This window comes from Dermacentor silvarum, chromosome 7, assembly GCF_013339745.2.
Source record: "Dermacentor silvarum isolate Dsil-2018 chromosome 7, BIME_Dsil_1.4, whole genome shotgun sequence".
Lineage (NCBI taxonomy): Eukaryota > Metazoa > Arthropoda > Arachnida > Ixodida > Ixodidae > Dermacentor > Dermacentor silvarum.
The window spans coordinates 116369201-116389087 of NC_051160.1; the positions used below are offsets into that span (position 1 = coordinate 116369201).

Here is a 19887-nt window from a genome sequence, read left to right on the forward strand (position 1 = left end):
CAAATCTAATTATAAGTGCGCCAGAAACAGTTGTGACCACCAGCTTTAGGCACACAGGTGAAGTACCGTATTCGTGTGGATAAGTACTGCCCATGTGTAAGGCGTGCACCCCTAACTGGGAGTGCAAAAATTTAGAAATCCCACTTTGAATTCCCCACTGTTAGATCGGCCGCACTCACCTAGCGGTCAGCCGTCGTCTACCATGAACGCTTACCAAGTTAGTGTGTACGCTCAGTTAACGGAATGGCGTAAGATTGCGTGTAGGCGTGAAGCTGATAAACCTCCCGCTGATTTCGCGCAGCACAGCTTGAATTGCCCGGTCGCAGGGATAAGGCCGCCTTCGCGACATCTGCATTTCACGACGACCTACGACGCATGTCGCGCTCCCAATGGGTGGGCCGAACGCGAAACGCACCCGCGGCACGGCCATCCCAAAATTTAGAGGAAATTTTATTTTAATATACACAAGACTGAGCAAAAATCTGTTAACTGAAAATGTGTAACATTGCAATGTGCTATCTCTCTAAAAGGCAACAACTAAATTTTACCCAAGCAATTAGTTTTTTTAACTGCTATATTTTGCGAATGAGCCTGAGCGCAGTGTGATGCTGGAGTAAGTCGCCATTAGCCGGTCTCGTGTGAGGCTCGCACCCAGTAAAAAATCCAAAAGAAACGTGGAGGCCTTACACGATTCAATACGGTGCTTTTCGTATAAGCGTCTCTGGCATCACGAACTTGCCATTTGAAACAGAGTGCCTTCGGATCTTTCTGTTAGTTCTGTAATATCTATCGATCCCGTTAAAAACTGACAAGACATTGGCATCTGTCATACCGATGTCCACGTGGTGAAGTATCTCAAAGTTAAGAAAATACCTTCTGGCCTGTTACGAGCCAAAATCACCATCTGAGTATGACGCACGCCATAGGGGGGGATTCCGGATTAATTTCTACCTCCTGGCGCTCTCTAACATGCGCCCAATGCATGGTACTCGGCCGTTCTTGCATTTCGAGTCCATCGAAATGCGTCCGCCGAGGCCAGAATTAGGTTCGACGCCGTCGGGCTTTGCAGTACCTCAAAGTCGAACTGCGGAAATTAATTTATCTAATGGGCTAGCTTTCTTCTAGCCTCTGAAAGACCACAAGAAAAATCAGCGCTTAGCGATCTGTATAAGGCTGGAGTTTTCTTCCATCGATGTACGATCGGAAATGCGGCACGTCCAATAGAGCCGCAAGGGCTTCTTTTTCTGACGTTGAGTACTTGAGTTACACGCAGATAAATAAATAGGAGTAGTATTCCAGAAGTCGAAGTTGGTTTGGAGGAAAACTAGTGTCTCTTTGGGTACAGGACTGCCCCTGTACTAAGTAAGGCATCTGTCTTCACTTCAAACGGCAGGCAAAGGTCTGGTAATGGAAGCACTACGTCAGATATGAGACATACGAGCTCCTAGTAGGACGTTTCGCGTTCTTCTGACCAAAAGGAAATGAATGTCCTTCTTGTTTGGCTGTGGCAAAAACTCTGTTAACTTAGCAAAGTTCATGATAAGTTCCCTGACAGAGACCGCCAGTCCAAGGAATAATTTAGAGATTATTGGGTTTATTGTGTTGGATATCGGCTGTACAGACTCCTGTTTGGTGTTTTTATTGTCACCGTGCAATACTCTACTGCGAAAGAGAACCTTGGGCTTTAAAAACACACTCTTTTTCGGTTTACCTTGGGATCTCGATTACTAGTGACAAGCAAAATGAAACGTTGACGGGCGGACGACGCCAGGATTAAGCATCTTCTGCAACTCTCCCTTCAACGAGATATTCTTTTCGCGCAGAAGATTGTGTGCCTTCTGTTTTCCCACAGTTGTGCTGCGAAGATGAAATGGCACTAAGAACTTTGGCGTATAGCTCTAGGGCAGTCTCTGACAGATGATGCAGATGACATCTGGATACAGTTATATAACATCAGCGTCTGTATTGGGATTGTGGTGCGTTTCTTGGGCAAGGAGCAAAAATTAAGGCTCCAGGCGGTCTTTGAGTGTGTTTCACTTGGTCATCACAATAAATATTCAGACAGGAGGTGTTGCATCACTGGGCGGGATGAAAGCAAATAGTACTTCACTCTAGCAAGAACAAGTGCTTTTCTGGAAATTTTTCTTTCCTTTATAAGAGATGCAAATATCTACCCGCTCCTTATAAACCTGTTTTCTGCCGCCGTAGCCGTAAACGGTTATGGGACAGTCTTTAATTTTCAAGCCTGGGACTTGACTCTTAATACCCGCAGTGATTGAACCTCCATTAACATCTAAGCACTCATGCCGCTTTGATGCACTTTTAAAGAAGCTTAGAATTATCTCTACGCAATATTATTTCTTGTGACGGCGACAAGGAAACATATAGAGGGTAGTTTTCGTCCGTTTATTCCTTTTGTTGTTATAGATGTCGCCAACTGACGAAGTCTTATGGGCATCATCGGGCGTTGTCGCAGGCTGTTTCAACCGACTGCAGACTTCCTTCAATGCCTGCATTAAGCCTTCTTTTTTTGCGGCATTCGAAGTTAAGCACAACATTGCATGTCTTCATGCAATCGTAGTGTGATTACCAATTTTACAGAAGTCTCCGACAGGGTGGAGTCAGCCTCATATAACTATCTCGACTTCTCAAAGAAATAGTCAACAAGTACGTGTCAGGAGACATATCTGAAAGCTACAGCTTTGTCCCAACTCTGTAGACCAGTTGCAAAAGATGATGTTAGCGAATTCCCTATGTATTCTGCACACGGCCGTTCCTTGTTCTTTTGGAGGTGAAGATCACGCCAGGTTATTAGCACGATTCGTAGGTACAAGCGCATGTTCGTGATCTCATCGAAGTACTTTCGCCAGCTGTTTCAGTCATATGAATATTCTTAGAAATTGAGCTAAGCTATATATATATATATATATATATATATATATATATCGCTATGACGGTGAACTCACGAAATGCTGGAATCCCAATTGCGCCACCATCTGAAGAAACTGTTTTTCGCGTTCCCTCTTCTTTCTCTGACGCTCCATTAGATTACTGAGAAATTCACTCACTCCCTGACTGTCCATCTTTTGGGCGGAGATAGCTGGCTGCTTGGGTGAAAAACCGACATTGCTGCGAAGCCATCACAATACTCTTCACAAAAGTGAGTGACAACAGCGTCATTCTTTGTTTCACTCACGCCGACTTCATTTCCAGTGACCCCACTTGGGCCGTTGGGCCATCAGTCAACAATGTTCGCGTCCGTGGGTTAGTGAAAAAGCATCAGTGCCCTCTCATTCAGTCCGACTTTTTACTGTAAGCGCAGGTTGTGACGCTGGAAACTCTGCCACAGTTCACACGGTCTTCTATAGCGTTGATTTACATTGGTCCGTAATAGGTACATTTGCTCCGGTGCAGTACACTCGATCCTGTCGACTGCACCAAATCTGCAATGAATCAGCGTTTAAATCAGCGAAGGAGAGCTGCAGTAAATGCAGCTCTCTTTCGCTGCAGTTACTCATGCTTCGTCTTAGTATTCCTTAGAATTCATGACATATTTCTATCCGACGCATTGGGTAATGTCGTCGCAGTGTTTCTATAAATCCTGGAAGTGTACCCTGGGAACCAATTACCATAACTGAAATAACATTTCGCTAGGCACACTAGTACATTTCCCTACGATGGACTCGGGCCATCAATACTTTTTCTGTACAATGAAATACTTTCTCTATCTCTCATTACGTTAATTACACACGCAAACTTCCTCCAATTTCCGATCGATACGGCATTTGCTTCTAGACATAACTGCATGCTTGTGCGTACGCGTCTCTCATCTGAGCACACCTGACATACACATATGTTTATGTTTACGCTTTCGATCGCTTCAAGAACTTCACCGTGAAATAAATGATGATGGTGTGCTGTGTATCACACACATCTTACACTTTGCCATATTGACAACCAAGTTGTATCTGTACATGGCCTTGTCTTTGTATAAAGTGCTTTTTCCTTACTTCTAACACTTTTTTTACAAAAAGCCCGCAAAAGGTACCCATATCACATCACTGCAGAAAATTTATCGGCTCAGGCAGACATCATTTAGAAAAAAAGATGAAAGCAATAAATTCAACAACGTAACTGATTATATTAATTAATTTCTTTGTTATAAACTTTATGGCAGACATTTCATATTGGAAAGTTGAAGGGCATTGTCATAAAAGTCTACTTCTATGTTTCTACATCTCAATACGGCCATTGAAACTGAAATACTTGGCGACAAATTATTCGTTAAATTTACCTAATTAGCCAGGCAACACTGTGAATCACTGTTCGAAGTGCAACTCTTTGTGATGTAGTAGGGTGGGGTAAAATGAAAAATGGCTATACGGCACGATATAGCGGTCCGTCTCCTCCCTGCTTGCTGAATGCACTATGCCTATAATCGTGAGTTGCACACAGCGTCAATCGGAATAAGACAGTGGGAAGATGGAATGGCAACGGTAGCTTAATTTTACGCCGTGCTTTTAAGTCACACAGGTGTTCAACAGAAAACCGTGGTTCACGGTGCCAGGTACGTAATTAGTTAATTGAGTGAATAATTTGACGCCAATTATTTTCATCTACATGGCTGTTTTGAAAATTAAGACTACGGCACTAGGGTTGTATGGTGATCCCTTTCTACTTCTTAATATAAGCATGGGCTGTAAAGCTGGTAGCTATGAAGTTCAGTTATTACGATTAGAATAATTAGTAAATGGATTGCTTTCGTTTGTTTCCGATTGAATGTTGCGCAGCTGGAGAGATAATTCCTCTGTGCTGACACAATTCGAGTATAGTTCGTCGTTTTTTTAAGTGTTTGCAGTAATAAAAAAGAATACTGTATATTCTGTTACTTCCTTCCTCGTAAAACACTTATCGCGCACTTACCAAAAATGTTCACCGAGAGTAGGTATCTGTCGGTTCCATATGAACCAGAAGTCCAAGAATCCGTGCAGCAGAAGCGCTATCGGGCGGTTCGCGTTGCGTGAGTCACATCCCTTGTGAACATAATGCATGTTGATACCCTAGGCAAAAACAAATTTTTGTAAAAGAAGTGTTTATTCTCCGTAATAACGTATAATATTAGCGTAAGCTCCACGTTCAGTTCATCCCGTCACGACACCATCCAGTTCTCGCCATTTTATTTATTATCTACCGCCACCCAGCTTTACCATTCGACACGACTGCTACCTGCTGTCGTAAATCATACATAGCCCACAGTATGTCCGTGATGAGATCGCCCATGCGTGACTCTATGACTCGCACTCATGCGAAAAGAACGGCTACGATCTTCTCGAGCCTCCATGTCGTCATGTAGGTCCTTATGAAAAGATTTTCCCGCTTTACACGGGTCCTCAGAACGTTTTAAGGTAACTATAATCGGCGTAAACCATGACGTCTTGCCCCTCTACAGTGCTTCAAACCTACCCTGCCGCCTCGTGACGTTGTGCGCATGTCCCGGCTTAAACCATACCTTTACACTAGCTCCTTGAATAATTAGTCTCTGCTGAGACGGCACGGCGCCCGTCCTGATGAGCGTCCCTTTCGGAAACCGTATGTAGTTCGTACGTAAAGCTTGGCTTACTTTTCGTTCATTTGGCGCCGCATCGCAGCAAGAACGGGACGATCATTGTAATAGCTACATTAGCGTAGACAGAAGCATACTAAAACAATTGAGTAAGGAATAACTGCAAAATTTTACTTTGAACTTTAGGCGCGATTGACTCATTGTGTATTGTATCCATCGTCAAAGCACTGTTTGCAACAAAGTAAAATGCGTGTGAACACATTGTTGGGGGATTTTGGGGGCCGGAAGGGGGCAGGGGGGGAGGGGAGCAGGGTCATTTATGACGCAAGAGAAATTTGTGAGCGCGGAAGTTCACGGTTGTTTTAGCGGTTCAGAAGATTTGCCGCTGCTAATATTGTTCGCAAGAGGGGGACTAAATGAATGAAAGAGGCGCAACGTTAGACGGTGCGAGTCAATCGGTAATGACGTCCAGGTCAGCGAGTTCCATCCGAAGCGGCATCTCGCACAAATATCAAATAATCACAGGTTACGCTCGAGAATGGCAAAAGCTTGCAGGCAAATTATTCGAGAATGTCAGTAATTTAAAGGTATCATGTCTGTTAGCAACACCAAACAATAGTCATACAAGCAAGCCCGCTTTTATGCATGCTCAACAAGTCATGCTCAAACAATTTATTTCAGTAAAATAGAAGTTGCAATAGGAGCCGCCAAAGCTGTAAAGTGCTATCACTGAACCCAGCTCGACAGCATAAAGTTTCTCGGTGCCTCGATTGACGCCGTTCATTAATAAAATATAGCTCATTATTTTAGGTACACTACGTGGGCCAGGGAGAAGACTTGTAATTAGAAAACCACAGGGTAGACGGTGTTACTTTGACGTAGTAAAGAGTGAGAAATAAACTAAAATATTCTCTCGGAAAGAATGCTTAGCCCTTAGAATTTCTTCCTGGTCCTAACCATCAGAACGAGTTTTCCGTCCCGGCTTACAAGGTGAAGATGATTTCTAACAGACGCTTGAAACACCGTGGCAAGATTATTTCTCCTTGCATACTTTAATAACAATTTTATCCAGTGTGTCCGGCTCTGGCCTGACAGAAATCTCCCAAAAAAGAATATGAGATTCACGTACAAATAGGTAAGTTGATGTAGTACTCATGCACCACCGCGAAGTAATTAGAGGATTCACTTACAAATAAGTAAGTTGATGCAGTACTCATGCACCACCGCGAAGTAATTAGAGGATTCACTTACAAATAAGTAAGTTGATGTAGTACTCATGCACCACCGCGAAGTAATTAGAGGATTCACTTACAAATAAGTAAGTTGATGTAGTACTCATGCACCACCGCGAAGTAATTAGAGGATTCACTTACAAATAAGCAGGTTGATGTAGTACTCATGCACCACCGCGAAGTAATTAGAGGATTCACTTACAAATAAGTACGTCGATGTAGTACTCATGCACCACCGCGAAGTAATTAGAGGATTCACTTACAAATAAGTAAGTTGATGTAGTACTCATGCACCACCGCGAAGTAATTAGAGGATTCACTTACAAATAAGTAAGTTGATGTAGTACTCATGCACCACCGCTGAGTAATTAGAGGATTCACTTACAAATAAGTAAGTTCATGTAGTACTCATGCACCACCGCGAAGTAATTAGAGGATTCACTTACAAATAAGTTGATGTAGTACTCATGCACCACCGCGAAGTAATTAGAGGATTCACTTACAAATAAGTAAGTTGATGTAGTACTCATGCACCACCGCGAAGTAATTAGAGGATTCACTTACAAATAAGTTGATGTAGTACTCATGCACCACCGTGAAGTAATTAGAGGATTCCCTTACAAATAAGTAAGTTGATGTAGTACTCATGCACCACCGCGAACTAATACAAAAAGAAACCCATTGGCAACCGACGAGTTTAGTAGCAATAGAATTTCAGAGAAGTCACAGAGCTAGGTACTGAAGAACAACACATTAGAGGAACAGCCTGTCATTCTTGTTATGCAGTCAACGTAAAACAGAGTGCTGCTGCAGTATTCGCGAGAATTCTTACTTTCGTTTAGTTTAAAACTCGTATCTATTATGTTTTTAAAGTTACACAAACAGATAGATTCATAAAGAAGCCGTTCTGGGATCTATGTAGACGAATTAAATGAGATTCAGAGTGTTGCTAATCTTCTTTGGGCGGATCAAACGTGCATAATGCCAAAAAATGCCAACAAACAACCAAAATATGGTTTTCAATATACAGGAGACCACAAACTTTCGGAGTCGGTAGCACGTATCGCCAATGTGAACTAAATAGCGAGTAAGCACATATTTACCAGAATGTTTTTTTTAAAACCTCTGGGTACTTCTGCTGAAGTCAACACTTCAATTTCTTCAACGAGCGCCAACAGCCACGCAACTGTAGTATTCTCATGAGCAAGCCGCCAACAGCAAAGCATGCTTCTGTTCGAGCGATGGAAATCCTACACTTTGCATCACATTGATGACGCACCGTCAAAAGACGAAGTAATTATCACTCACGTTCACTTTTGCATATGCGTGCATTCCAAGTTTACTGTCCTTGAACTCTGGTGGTTCGCTTCGTCTGTGGGGTTCAAGAATTGCTTGGCCGTGAAGCGCCACTTGAACTTTGACGTACGCCTCCATCCAGATCCACATGCTGGTCCCGATAGCCAGGATCATTATTTTGGCAAGAACTGCAGGCAGCACCATTTTGGTTGAAGGGTGCAAAGCTGGTTCGTTTGAATAAGTGGAAGACTGAAAGTGAACATGGATCATTGTCAGATGTCAAGGACATGAATTACAAGATAACACTGCGATATACTTAGCTGAGGGCGTAATGCGCGCATAAAGAGATCAGACAAACTACAACCTTATCGTCATACAGCTCCCTCTACGCTTTAGGTCAGGACGTGCTATGCAAATCACAAGTCTAAAGTATGTATATATATATATATATATATATATATATATATATATATATATATATATATTCTATATAAGTGCAGGCGCACGTAGTACGGCGAACACAAAACGTTAATTTCGACGTTTCAGACGGGTCCGGCCTTCATTCAGAGTGCGCTTGCAAGCCCACAGAGTTTAATTTATGCATTTTCTCTCTACGGGTGGGAAATTTAAGTGCCACTTGTCACAAAGAAACATACAAGCGCTAGTTTCCTACATATCTTTACAGAAAGGCCAACGGCAGTATACATAGCCAACCAGGGTGTGTCCCCTTATTCATTCTCCAAAACAACAGAAGTTCGGCGCATATTAACAACAACACGCGTGCATTCGCCCACATAAAAAAATAAGAGGGCCGAGATAAATATATAATGGCAGGGCACAGCTAGTGGAATTCAGGGGAGGGGGGCACACCTTAGTATTGGACATGGATGTGGTTGCAGTTGCCAGAGGGACGTTTGCCTTTTTCTTTCTTGGAACTGACTGCAACTTTTGTGCGACCACGAAGAAGGTCGTACACACCCGCTTGGTTAGATCCGACCAATACCGTGACCACCATTCGCCTCTTAGTCACGCGAACTGCATTTCATTGCATTCTGTGTGCAAATGGGATGGGCTCAGGAATTTAGTGGTTGTGGGGAGGCTGTTTTTATACAAAATATATACGTGAATAAAAAATAAACATAATGAAATAATTGAAATATTTTATAAAAGCGAAGTAAAAAACATCAACATGCTAGAGTAGAAGAATAATCTCTAATATATGGTGTAGTTAATATACATCCAACTTGACAAATATGGTACATATGTATAATATACCATATATTAATGTGAATGCTGAAAAAAGGAGATAAAAATGTTGATTCGAGCAAGGAATGTATGTTTTTTGTGACAAGTTGCACTTAAATGCCCCAACCGTAGAGAGAAAATGAATAAATTGAACTCTGTGGGCTCGCAATCTCGCTCTTAATGAAGGCCGGACCTCGTCAGAAACGCCGAAATAAATGTTTGTGTTCGACGTTCTACGGTGCGTCTGCACTGTTCGGAACCATCAGCCCACAATCATATACGGACTGGTTGTATGAGACGATGGGCGCGTGCATCTCGTTGTGTAGCACGATCGAGGGCACGTGCGCACAAGAGCAGGTAAGCAATCATTATGCTGTCATACTACATTCTGATTGGCCCAGGCCCTAATGGGACAGGTTGTAACGTTTCCTCGCAGCAGTACACAAAGTCAGTCGACATGCCATCGCCGATCAAACTCGTCGTCGCCGTCGTTCTAGCTCATGTCGTATTGCAGACATTCGCGTCACAAACGCAGTTGCTCCACTTACACAAAGCCCCTTGGTCCTTCTTGCAACTGCTTTCTACAACTCCAAATGATGCCGGGTAGTCGACTACTTCCAGAATACTTGGCACTACATCGATACACACAGTGTGGTAGGATCTGCCGAGTATATAAGTATAGTCTCGTTGCTTCTCTGTTATGTTTACCTTTTGTAATCGCGCTCTATCCATGTATGGACAGCAACTTTTGTCCCTCTCATCCCTCACGTATAAGACTTTCACCACAGGAAGTTGCGAGATTGGGGAGCTATAATATTACAGCGAAGGCTTCGTATGGTTAGGTGACACGAAAAACCGTTCGCCACTTGTTTCGATAAACGTCTCCATTGGCTGCGCCGTCAGTTGCGTCGTTCTCTACGTCGCACCCAAGCGGGTGCGCAATTGGCAGCGCCGTTAATGACATCGTTCTCTGCGTCGTACTTGCTCTGCCCGCAACGCCGCCTCCTCGGCTCACCGTTGTCGCATGCGTTCGATATCTCGAGTTAGCTCGGCGTCGTGGTTAGCAGCATCCGCCCGCCATTGGCGCTTGCGTTCCACTTCGCGATTTCAACGTGGACGTTTCGTCGCAGCCGAAGCCAAAGTGCCGCTCGAGAAACTCCCGCCGAAAGCGGGCGTTGGCGCCGGCGTACGTGTTCCCGCCATTGCCACGTTGACGCTGCGCTGCCCGCAACGCCGCCTCTTCGGCTCGTCGTTGTCGCATGAGTTCGATATCTCGAGTTAGCTCGGCGTCGTGGTTAGCTGCATCCGCCCGCCATTGGCGCTTTCGTTCCACTAGAAACACAAACATGTAACCAATAATTGAGAAACGCTTCAATACAACGTCGAGATTAACCCACTGCTAAACACCGGGGCTGCACGTTTCAGCTTAGCTGGTTAGCCATCTGTACGGAATGCTTGAGCGATGTTAGCATTGAACTGTCGTGAAAGCGAAAGCATGAAGGTGTGATGTCTATTCACAAAATTATACGCTATTATGTCGGCATCGCGATCCAATTGCTAGCAATCTCGGTATGACTCACTTTAGTCGCATTTAGAGGCGGCACTGTTTCGAGCATTTTATACCGTCTGAAACTGCGCGAACTTTATAATTTTTAATCGACGACAATTTAAAATGAGACCTTTTGACGAGTACTTGTGGTCGGGAGACTTTCAAAGTCACAATGTGTTCTCATGAGATTAGGTGCGACACACATGAGCGTTCCGACTTCTCAGACTGTGATGGTACAAAAACCGTCGTTAGCACAGTACATGATGAGTAACCTTTCTTTATACTGCAGAAAATTGTTGACATAAGACGTGATACCTACATGAGAACAACGCACATCTTCAGAATTTTACATAATGATGTGGTCGACGTCAGTACCGCTCCACAACTATTGCGACGGTATTGATTTTGTTTTCCTTACCGTAATACTCGTCGACAGTCTCTGAAGTCCTCAAAGAACTTTCAAGTGGAACGTTGGGCTTGTCACTGCTTTAAGTAGGTTAAATGTTTTCGCCTTAAGCTTTCGCTAGCCATAAGCTACTGCAGATACCCGCGCACACCATGAACACTATTGCTAGCTATAAACGACACTGTTTGAATAATTTGAGTCGATATGCTTTGGATTCGCATATGGTTAATGACAGCATATTCCATTAAAATAATAGATGTCGTTCCTTGTGAACGTAAAGAGACGCATAAGAGAAAAAAAAAAGGTGAACAGAACAATACCTACTTGTATTTCTGCTTCAATGGCTATGGAGCAAACCCACGTCATAGAGAAAAGCTGGAAGCCCGTAAACAGCCAGGTGCATTTGACACCAACCATCGGGCGCAAAAAGCTGCGCATTGTTCTCAGCGATTTGTTCGGAGCTCACTACCAGCCTGCAGGCCCCGCAGCTGCTTTTCTTTATTTTACCAAAGGACGCAAACGCGTAGTTTCTAACAATTCCCCCGCAAGCATCCCCTTCGACACAATATATAAGGTTAACACCAAACTATCTCTTCTTGGATAACGGGAAAAGTGATGTCAATAGGCTTCTGCAATTAAGTTTGTGAAAGTAAGAAAATATAAATGCAAAAAAATATTCATCTTAATGTAGTTTTTTTTTATATTTAGCCTTGTGGTCGTCGCCTCGCTCTTTCTATTGGACTACTCAATTTCTCATTAAGGAGGTAGGGGTGCAGTTTTTCTTGCATGACAAGCCGTCTAAGCTAGCGGCAGTGACAAGGCTCAAGCTAGTGGATGCTTCTCCTGTAAAGCCCGGAGTCATAATGTCATGATGCCGAAACCCTTCACTCATCACTTCCGTGAGGTAGCGCAGAACAATAACTACTGTAGCGATTTCACAGAAAGCAAACAAGTAATCTCGGCCTACTTTTCTTTGCTGGCACCATTTAATTTGGTGCCGCTCAGATTTTATTTAAGGAGGTGTGTAAAGAAGTATGCTCCTCGTGAGAAGCGTTTTTTGGGTAGAGAGGGGGGCAGGGGGGAGCACGCGTGATATTGCCATCAAAGTTTACCAAATAGTGCACATTTGACTCATCTCCTGTGGTGCTCGGCTGCTCAGCACCACAGCCCCGCATTCAGTTCGTAGCCACCACTACCGCATTCCCATGGGAAAGAGTGCAATAACGCTCGAACACTTACAGACAGCTGCGCGTTATGGTGGATCCACACGACGACCTAAATCCGTCTTTTCCGCGACGGACGGTGCATCACGTGACTACGCGTCACGGATTCAAGCAGTCCGCGCGTCGCTCGCGACCCCCACTTACGGAAAATGCCGAGCTAATTTTCGCATCCAGATTCTGGCAGTATATAATGCTGTGGATTTAGCCTACGATGCTCTATAAGTGAAGCAACAAGGGCAACTTACAGCCTCTGAGACCTGCCTGGGCCGGGCAACGTCTTCGAGGCCATGTTCAGCCAATACAGCCACTCTAAGCCTACACGCCTAGAACTTGAGCATGGCTCTCAGAAACGGTGCCCAATCGTCACGAATACTTACTTAGCGGTCGAAGCTTCTGGACACAAGCGTCAGTTTGAAAATTACGGGCCACACAGGGAACGACGATGACTTGATAGGCTCGAGGCGGACGGCAGCAGCTTCGGGCGGTGCCGCCATGTTTATTTTTCCGGCGTGGTCGTCAGCTCGCCCCGTCCATCGTGTGGATGTGTTTTGCTGCCGGGCGGGTGGGGGAGTAACCGTCCGCGCAACAGACTTTCGCGGAGCCGTACGTCGTATGGATCCACCATAATGATCGCCTTGTCATTGATTTCGCCGGACGGCTCCGCGTCCATCAAAATCAATGACAAGGCGACCATCACCACGTCTCTTATAGACCGTGTGTTGCTTTGCGACGTTAAAATTCCTAACTTGCTTTCAGTAAACCTTTCAGCAAACGCCACAAAAATGTCGCAACCTCTATTTCACGTAATAAAAGTACCCAGTAGTGATTGTGTTCATGGCAATCTATACAGCTGTAGCTGTTACTGGCTCACTCCCCCAGTCATTTTTATGTGAGCGGATGTCCGTCGCAGTAAACGGAATGCGCTTTCAGAAATACAGATCAAGGAAATACAGAACAAAAAAAAAAACGTCAACCAAGTGTCCGCGCTAAAAAGACAACGTCAACGTACCCCCTCCCTCAAAAGTTTTCTGAACACGAGATGCGAGTAAAATCTAAATTTCATCACAGCCTAAGCACAGGTCCTTCAACTGAAAGGTAGAGTTGATACTTCTTCGCACTATCATCACATTCCTGACATACATTTCTCACGCTTTGGTGAAGTGAAAATTTAACTTATTCTCATTTTCCGTGTTCCGAAATATTCTGAGGGCGGCTGTACATGGTGGTTCAAATCGTTTGATGAGAAAATGTTCAGTATATCTCTATATTCTTTCTCTTTATGACTTTCTTTGCTGTTCAGTATTATCTCATTTCGTGTCTTATTCGTATCGTATGTCCCGCGCAAAAACGTCGACATTGTCTTCTTTAGCGACGACACTTTGCTGACTTTTTTTATCGTTTCTGGGAGGGGTTACAAGATAGCCAGATCCCAGATACACCAAACCCGTGTGAAGTTAGCAAAGACCTTTTCTTCAAAAGCGCGCGAACTAGGCACGCACGATGGCAAGCGGGAACATCTGCGTTACCCTGCGCGTGCGTGTAAGTTAACGCATACTCAGCAGATGGCGCTAGTACTAAGGTATTGGCAACGTACGAGTGTTTACCACTAATTATGCTGCTTTTGATAACATTCTTAGTTGATGAATATTGATGTGGGTTTCCTCCATGGAGGTGTACGTATCATTTCATACCGTTTTCATGTTCATTAGTTATCTACGAGTTAACAGACCTTTTCTTTATTTAATGGAAATGTTCGCAAGATAGCCAGATGCCAGGTACGCCAAGCTTGTGCGAGTCAACAGTCAAGATCTTGTTTTGAAAATGCGCAGTGCCCCGAGTAGATTAGTGGCTCCGGCTCAGATAACGAATGACTTTCATAGCCCCAGAAAGGGCGTAGATGTTCCCTATCAAGTAGTACGCCATTTGGAGATTCAGCTTCAAAATTTTCACCTGGATTCTCTGCAGTTTTTTATTGCTTTTGGCTACTTATACGACTGCAGATATGGCGAATCTGTTCTGCGGAATCCCGCAAGGTGGAGAAAGTATCATGAAAGTGAAAAAATTGTCATGCACCCGAATGTGGCAGGAAGCTACAAAGGAAACCGGTCCGGATTTCTCAAAAAGAACGCCTCGCAGTTGAGTAAAAATTCCCTTATCTCATCACATCATCCATCCTTTTGTTGCCTAGATTTTGTTTTCCGTCCTTTGGCGTTCATTCTAACTGACCACTGTTTATCCGCTCAACGAATTACAAGGTTGCATCAAGAGTGTGACGATGGGCTTGTTAATTTGTTTAATGGGGGCATGGTAAACAGCACAGAGAAACGCGAGCTTGGAATCCGAAATAGTGCTCATATCCTATCTTTTGTTATCCCAGTTCACGTTCTTGGCACGGCTTATGACGTTTATTCACATGGCCAACAGGGCTTCATTTCTTCTTCCTAATGTAAATAAAATACCAGCCCGTTCTCACTGCGATCCAGACCAATGTATTCGTGCATTTTATGTGATGGCGGTATTTTTCCGTTTGGTAGCTTCTGGCGCCATCTGTAGCTCTGTTTCTCAAGCTTCTCTTTCTTTATCCTCCGAGTTCCCATCCATTCGGGTAGAATGCGTTCATTGTACAGTTTGCTTTTCAAGAATAACAGTCAGCGGAGGGTCATGGCTAATCCCAGGTGCTACAATTCTATGCCGTCAGCGGAGCATAAATCTTAGCTGGCCAAAAAAGAGTCGCAAAAGTTTTGGAGGCTTCACACGTGAAGGCCACTGTTTCGTCAGCGTTATTGTTTACGACACGTGTAGATCGAACGAAGTGGCGGGAACTGCATTGCGTTTTATGTGCAGGGGCAGGTGCGCATGACTAAGGCATCCAGAAATACCAAGCATAATACGGAGAACCCAGAAATTGGTTCCTAGCAACGACCTTATGAAGCGAGCAAAATAATGCTAAAGGCAAATAAAGGCTAATAAAATAAACTTATACTTCATGATATGAACAAACCGTGCAAAAGACACCGACAAGGAACAGGAGGCGACTAACACTTACCTATATTTATTGAACTATGTAAATATCTATATGCGAGGAATGAATTCGCGATAAGCGTATGTAGTTAACATTCAAAAAGGGAAATGGAAGTAGACGTACAGTAAAACTATGCTGCTGGTTGGATCCTATCCCACAACGTCCCCACGCTGTGTGTTGTGCTCTACCAGTTGTTTTCACTACAATGACGGGTGTCCTTTAATACACGTCAATGGCTCAGTTGTAAAGTGGACTACAATTCTCTCGGCCTGCAGAGCTCTCCTGCGGCTTCTTCACCAAGCGAGCTTTGAGCGGTGTATCAACAGTGGTAAACTAAGTCTGCCCTTCCAGTTTACCCTAGCATTGTCGCTATGCTTAAGATGGACACTTAGTTAGCTTTCAACAAATTGATTTTTCGGAGCCGTTACCTAGAACTTCTTCGTTGCTACTCCTTTCGGATTAATTTAAATACGGCGATAAACCTGACATGTAAAAATACTTCACCGCCTAATCGGCACTGGAGACGATGCGGTAAAATAAGTGTAGCAGTACTGGAATTACCCGCTGCAGGTATTGCTTTCTCATTGTTGCGAGTGTTGAGGAAACATTTAGACAACGTCTTCGCATACTCCCGATGCTATGGTTTTGATGTCCACATAGGTATAGGTGATGCACATAGGTACATAGGTACATAGGTGATGTCTACATGGGATGTACATATACATACAGGATTGCGTATGAGTATCCTGTACTTGTGGGACAAGGTGCGACACCGAAGCATGGAGGCTTCCGGCCTGCTCAGTCCCTTCGTCACAAAGGAATGGTGAGGTGTTCGACCGTAAGGACTGAAAATGACTGGCACGAGGCGAGCTCATACATGACTGAACAAGATCGGGCTTGCCACGTCGTCCTTGCGTGTGACCGGTAAGACAAAAAAGCAAGTTGAAAATTATTTGTTGCAGTGTTGTAGACTCAGCTACACAGTGTCATTTCTTGCTTTAAGCACTTCAGCGTCGAGGCGCAAACACATGCCAGTGGAGATATTCAGGAGGAGAGGTTTTCGGGGCTGCTTGTAAAGTTCTTATGTGATGTGGGATTAGAGTGGGAGTGGTACCTCTTAGCAGAGACATTTCGGGGCACTTTGTCGTGGGGCTGGACAGGTCGATGCGGCATCGCACGCTGGATGGCTCACAAGCTAAAAGTTTGCCTCCTGTTCCACTTCGCTGTGCGAGCCGGCTTGTTTACCGAGTCTAGCGCTGCGCTTTGAAGTAGGTTTCTTCAACGCTGCTGAAAGGCAGTGCTGTTGGGGAGGAATCACCAGACGTTCCAGCAAAGCTAAATATTCACCTGCACTGAATAGTCTCCTTGTCCTCGCGACCAAAGGAAGGGCATGCGGACTCGTTGAGAGCAGCAAAAAAATTTTTTAGAAACCACGAGCTGTTCTCCTTAAAACTTCTTGAGACATCAAAATGAAAAAAGAAAAAAAAACACAGGGAGAACAACGAATGCTTCGCTAGGAGAATTTTTCTCACTTTATATCGTACAACATACGTAAAAAAACAAGTTCTGGGGTTTCAGTGCCAGATAGAAAGCAGAAAGGGGAAAGGTAGTGAGTTTAATGAGGAGAGAGAAATCCGTTTTGGTATCCTACACTGGGGAGAGAGGGGAAGGAGAAGTAAGGAGGTAGGAAATCGTAGTGATAGAGAAAGGGAGCACAGACACACGATCAAAGCTGGTCAGCATCACCGCATACTATGACCACACAGTAGCACTTGTAGCACTACGAACACCAATGCAGGCTACACTCGCTTGTGGAGGTCTGTTAACATTAAAAACTGCAACAGAATCCTCGTCGCGCTCTGCTGCAATGACTTGTGAGGTCGGCATTCTAAAATAATTTTTGCTGTTAACGGCTTTTGATCAAATCTCTACGCGCAAAAACCATAACATGACTATGAGGCACGTCGTAATGAGGGACTCCTGATTAATTTTGACCACCTGAGGTTCTTTACCATGCACCCAATGCACGGAACGCGGTCGCTTTACAGCGAAGCTGTCTATGGCTTGGATTCTATACATTTTTCGTGTCCGTCTGCGTGTGCAAAAACTCAACTGCCGAAATCGATGTAAAATCGCCTATGCAAAAGCGTATACGTCTCATCACTTGCGTATGCATTTTCAGTAGATTAGTCATTAATTGGCACCATTTTCAACATCGGTAGACTCTTAGGTAGATAAGAAGGGTTTCTCGAAAATTTGCTGCTATGCGACCCGCATCCGCCATGCGTACGCTTGCACCACCCTCTCTTTGTCGTCGTTGTCATTCCAAGCGCTTGCGTGGATAGTTTCCTTCCGCTCTCCCGGCGTGGCGGTCCCATCGGGCATGTCTAGTTTCCTTCGGCTTCCCGAGGTGGCGGTAGTCTTCCACGCGAATGTATGCTGCTGATAAAGATCGCCGGTCAAAATAAAAGTCTGTGTGCGCGTGCTTTTCTTAAGGGTGACCGCCATCGCCGCTCAAAAGAAATAAAATTTGCTCATACCTTTGATCGAAATTCTGTGTCACCTCTATGACTCACTAAGAAGACGGACAATGCCATCAGACTAATAGAAGAGTGGCCAACCGGCAGCAAGGCCTCGGAGAAGACAACCTCGTGAGATTGGTACATGAGTTCGTAATGTGCCATTTCACTTACGTCGCGGCCATGCGACAACTGGCAAAGATCGGAGCGGGATAAGCTCAACGCATTAATCACGAAGGCAATCAAGAGAGCGCTCGGCCTCCCCATATACACACACACGGAAGACTTAATTGAACTCGGTATGCATAACACGCTAGAGGAATTGGCGGAAGCGCAGGAGAGTTCCAGTTCGTCAGGCTATCTACCACACAAGCTGGAAGACACATCCTACAGGAGCTGGGCGTTCCCCCCACAGTAGTCAAAACAAAGTTCTGCAGCATCCCTCGAGAGCAGCGGGATCGCATCACTGTCGTCCCGATCCCATGAAACGTCCATCCTGAACACAACGTGGGAAGACGTCGGGCGCGCGCGAACGCCCTCCTGGAAAAGGCTCGTGAACGGTCTTCGGAGAATAGTTTCGTAGACGCAGCGCGCTACGTCGACGGACAGGCCTTCGCTGCGGTTAGCGTAGACGATGAAAGTCAAGTAACGAACGCAATCTCGATTCGGACGACGTGCTCTGAGATCGCAGAGCAGGCTGTAATAGTGATGGCCTTATTGGATGACAAGAGGGCATCAATCTACAGTGACTCGAGATCAGCCGTTCGGACATTTACCAAAGGAACCATATCCGAGCTGGGCCTATGTATACTAGAAAGCAAGCAGATCAAGCCACACACAGTGATCTGGTTTCCAGCCCACATGGGCTGGAAACCAGATCGAGGGTGCCCCGCCCAACCTAAATGCGCCGGCACACAACGCTGCGCGCGGGATTATCAACAGCGTAGCTACGAGTACCAGGCAGAGTGACGTTGAGGGTACTGACAATCGGGACTCTCCTTCCTCGTACAACGAAATTACTAAGCAGTTTTACTTGGCTAGGAGGATCTACCCCCTCCCAAATTGTACACTCAATAGACCTCAGGCTTTAACACTAAGGCTTCTACAGACGGGGGCATATCCAAACCTCCTACTTCTTCACAAAATGGACCCGAAATTCAGACAACTAATGCATGTGCACTATGCAATGACTTAGCGAGCTTACCTCACATGCTCTGGCGGTGTCCCGCGTTACGCTGCGGTGAAAGCAACACTTCTTCTTGTTTGGATGCGGTTCTACGCAGCCCCAACCTCGAAGAACAGTTATGGGCTGTCCAACGGGCCCGCGACGCGGCGGAGAGGGATGTCCAACGGGCCCGCGACGCGGCGGAGAGGCTCGGCCTCTCTGTCCCGACGTGGGAGCGGCCCGCTGCGCGCTGGCGCGCGCCCTAAAGGACCCTAATAAAGTTTTTCATCCATCCATCCATCTATGCCGTGTGTTTAACTGCTTCGCTGTTAACCAAGCTTCACAGCCGTGGAATGGCGCGTGATATTTCGGCATTTCGCCCACAGTGAAATGTGGCAGCCGTGGCCGGGCTTACCCGCCGCGGTGGCTCAGTCAGCTAAGTTCGCAATTTCGAGCATTCGGATTGGCTTTCAGCTACCGCAGAAGGGCCGCAGTCGTTCAACGCAACAGCCTCGCGGATACGCAAATTCAGGTAGGCAAACCCGGGAGCCCAATATTTATTTGTCCTCTTATTGCTTAACCACGTGTTGGCCGACGAATACAACCAGCGCTGCTAAGGCTCGACAGCAACGGCCGCTTCGCACTTTGATGCAGTAAATTGCCAACA

General features: G+C 45.2%; 1 protein-coding gene across 2 annotated transcripts in view; it reads right to left on the reverse strand.

The window, feature by feature from the left end:
* LOC119459105 (epoxide hydrolase 4-like) overlaps positions 1-11672 on the reverse strand; it is a 29411-nt gene extending 17739 nt beyond the window's left edge. Inside the window, exons 1-3 of one of the 2 annotated variants that reach the window (XM_037720936.2) lie at positions 11616-11672; positions 8104-8340; positions 4924-5060 (exon numbers count right to left, since the gene is read on the reverse strand). In XM_037720936.2, coding sequence (XP_037576864.2) covers positions 4924-5060; positions 8104-8340; positions 11616-11657 — 416 coding nt within the window. In that variant the 5' untranslated portion in view covers positions 11658-11672. Of the gene's footprint in view, positions 1-4923; positions 5061-8103; positions 8341-11303; positions 11492-11615 lie in introns of those variants that run through there. The other variant, XM_049671144.1, reaches the window with a different exon arrangement.
* Between the last annotated feature and the right edge of the window lie 8215 nt (positions 11673-19887).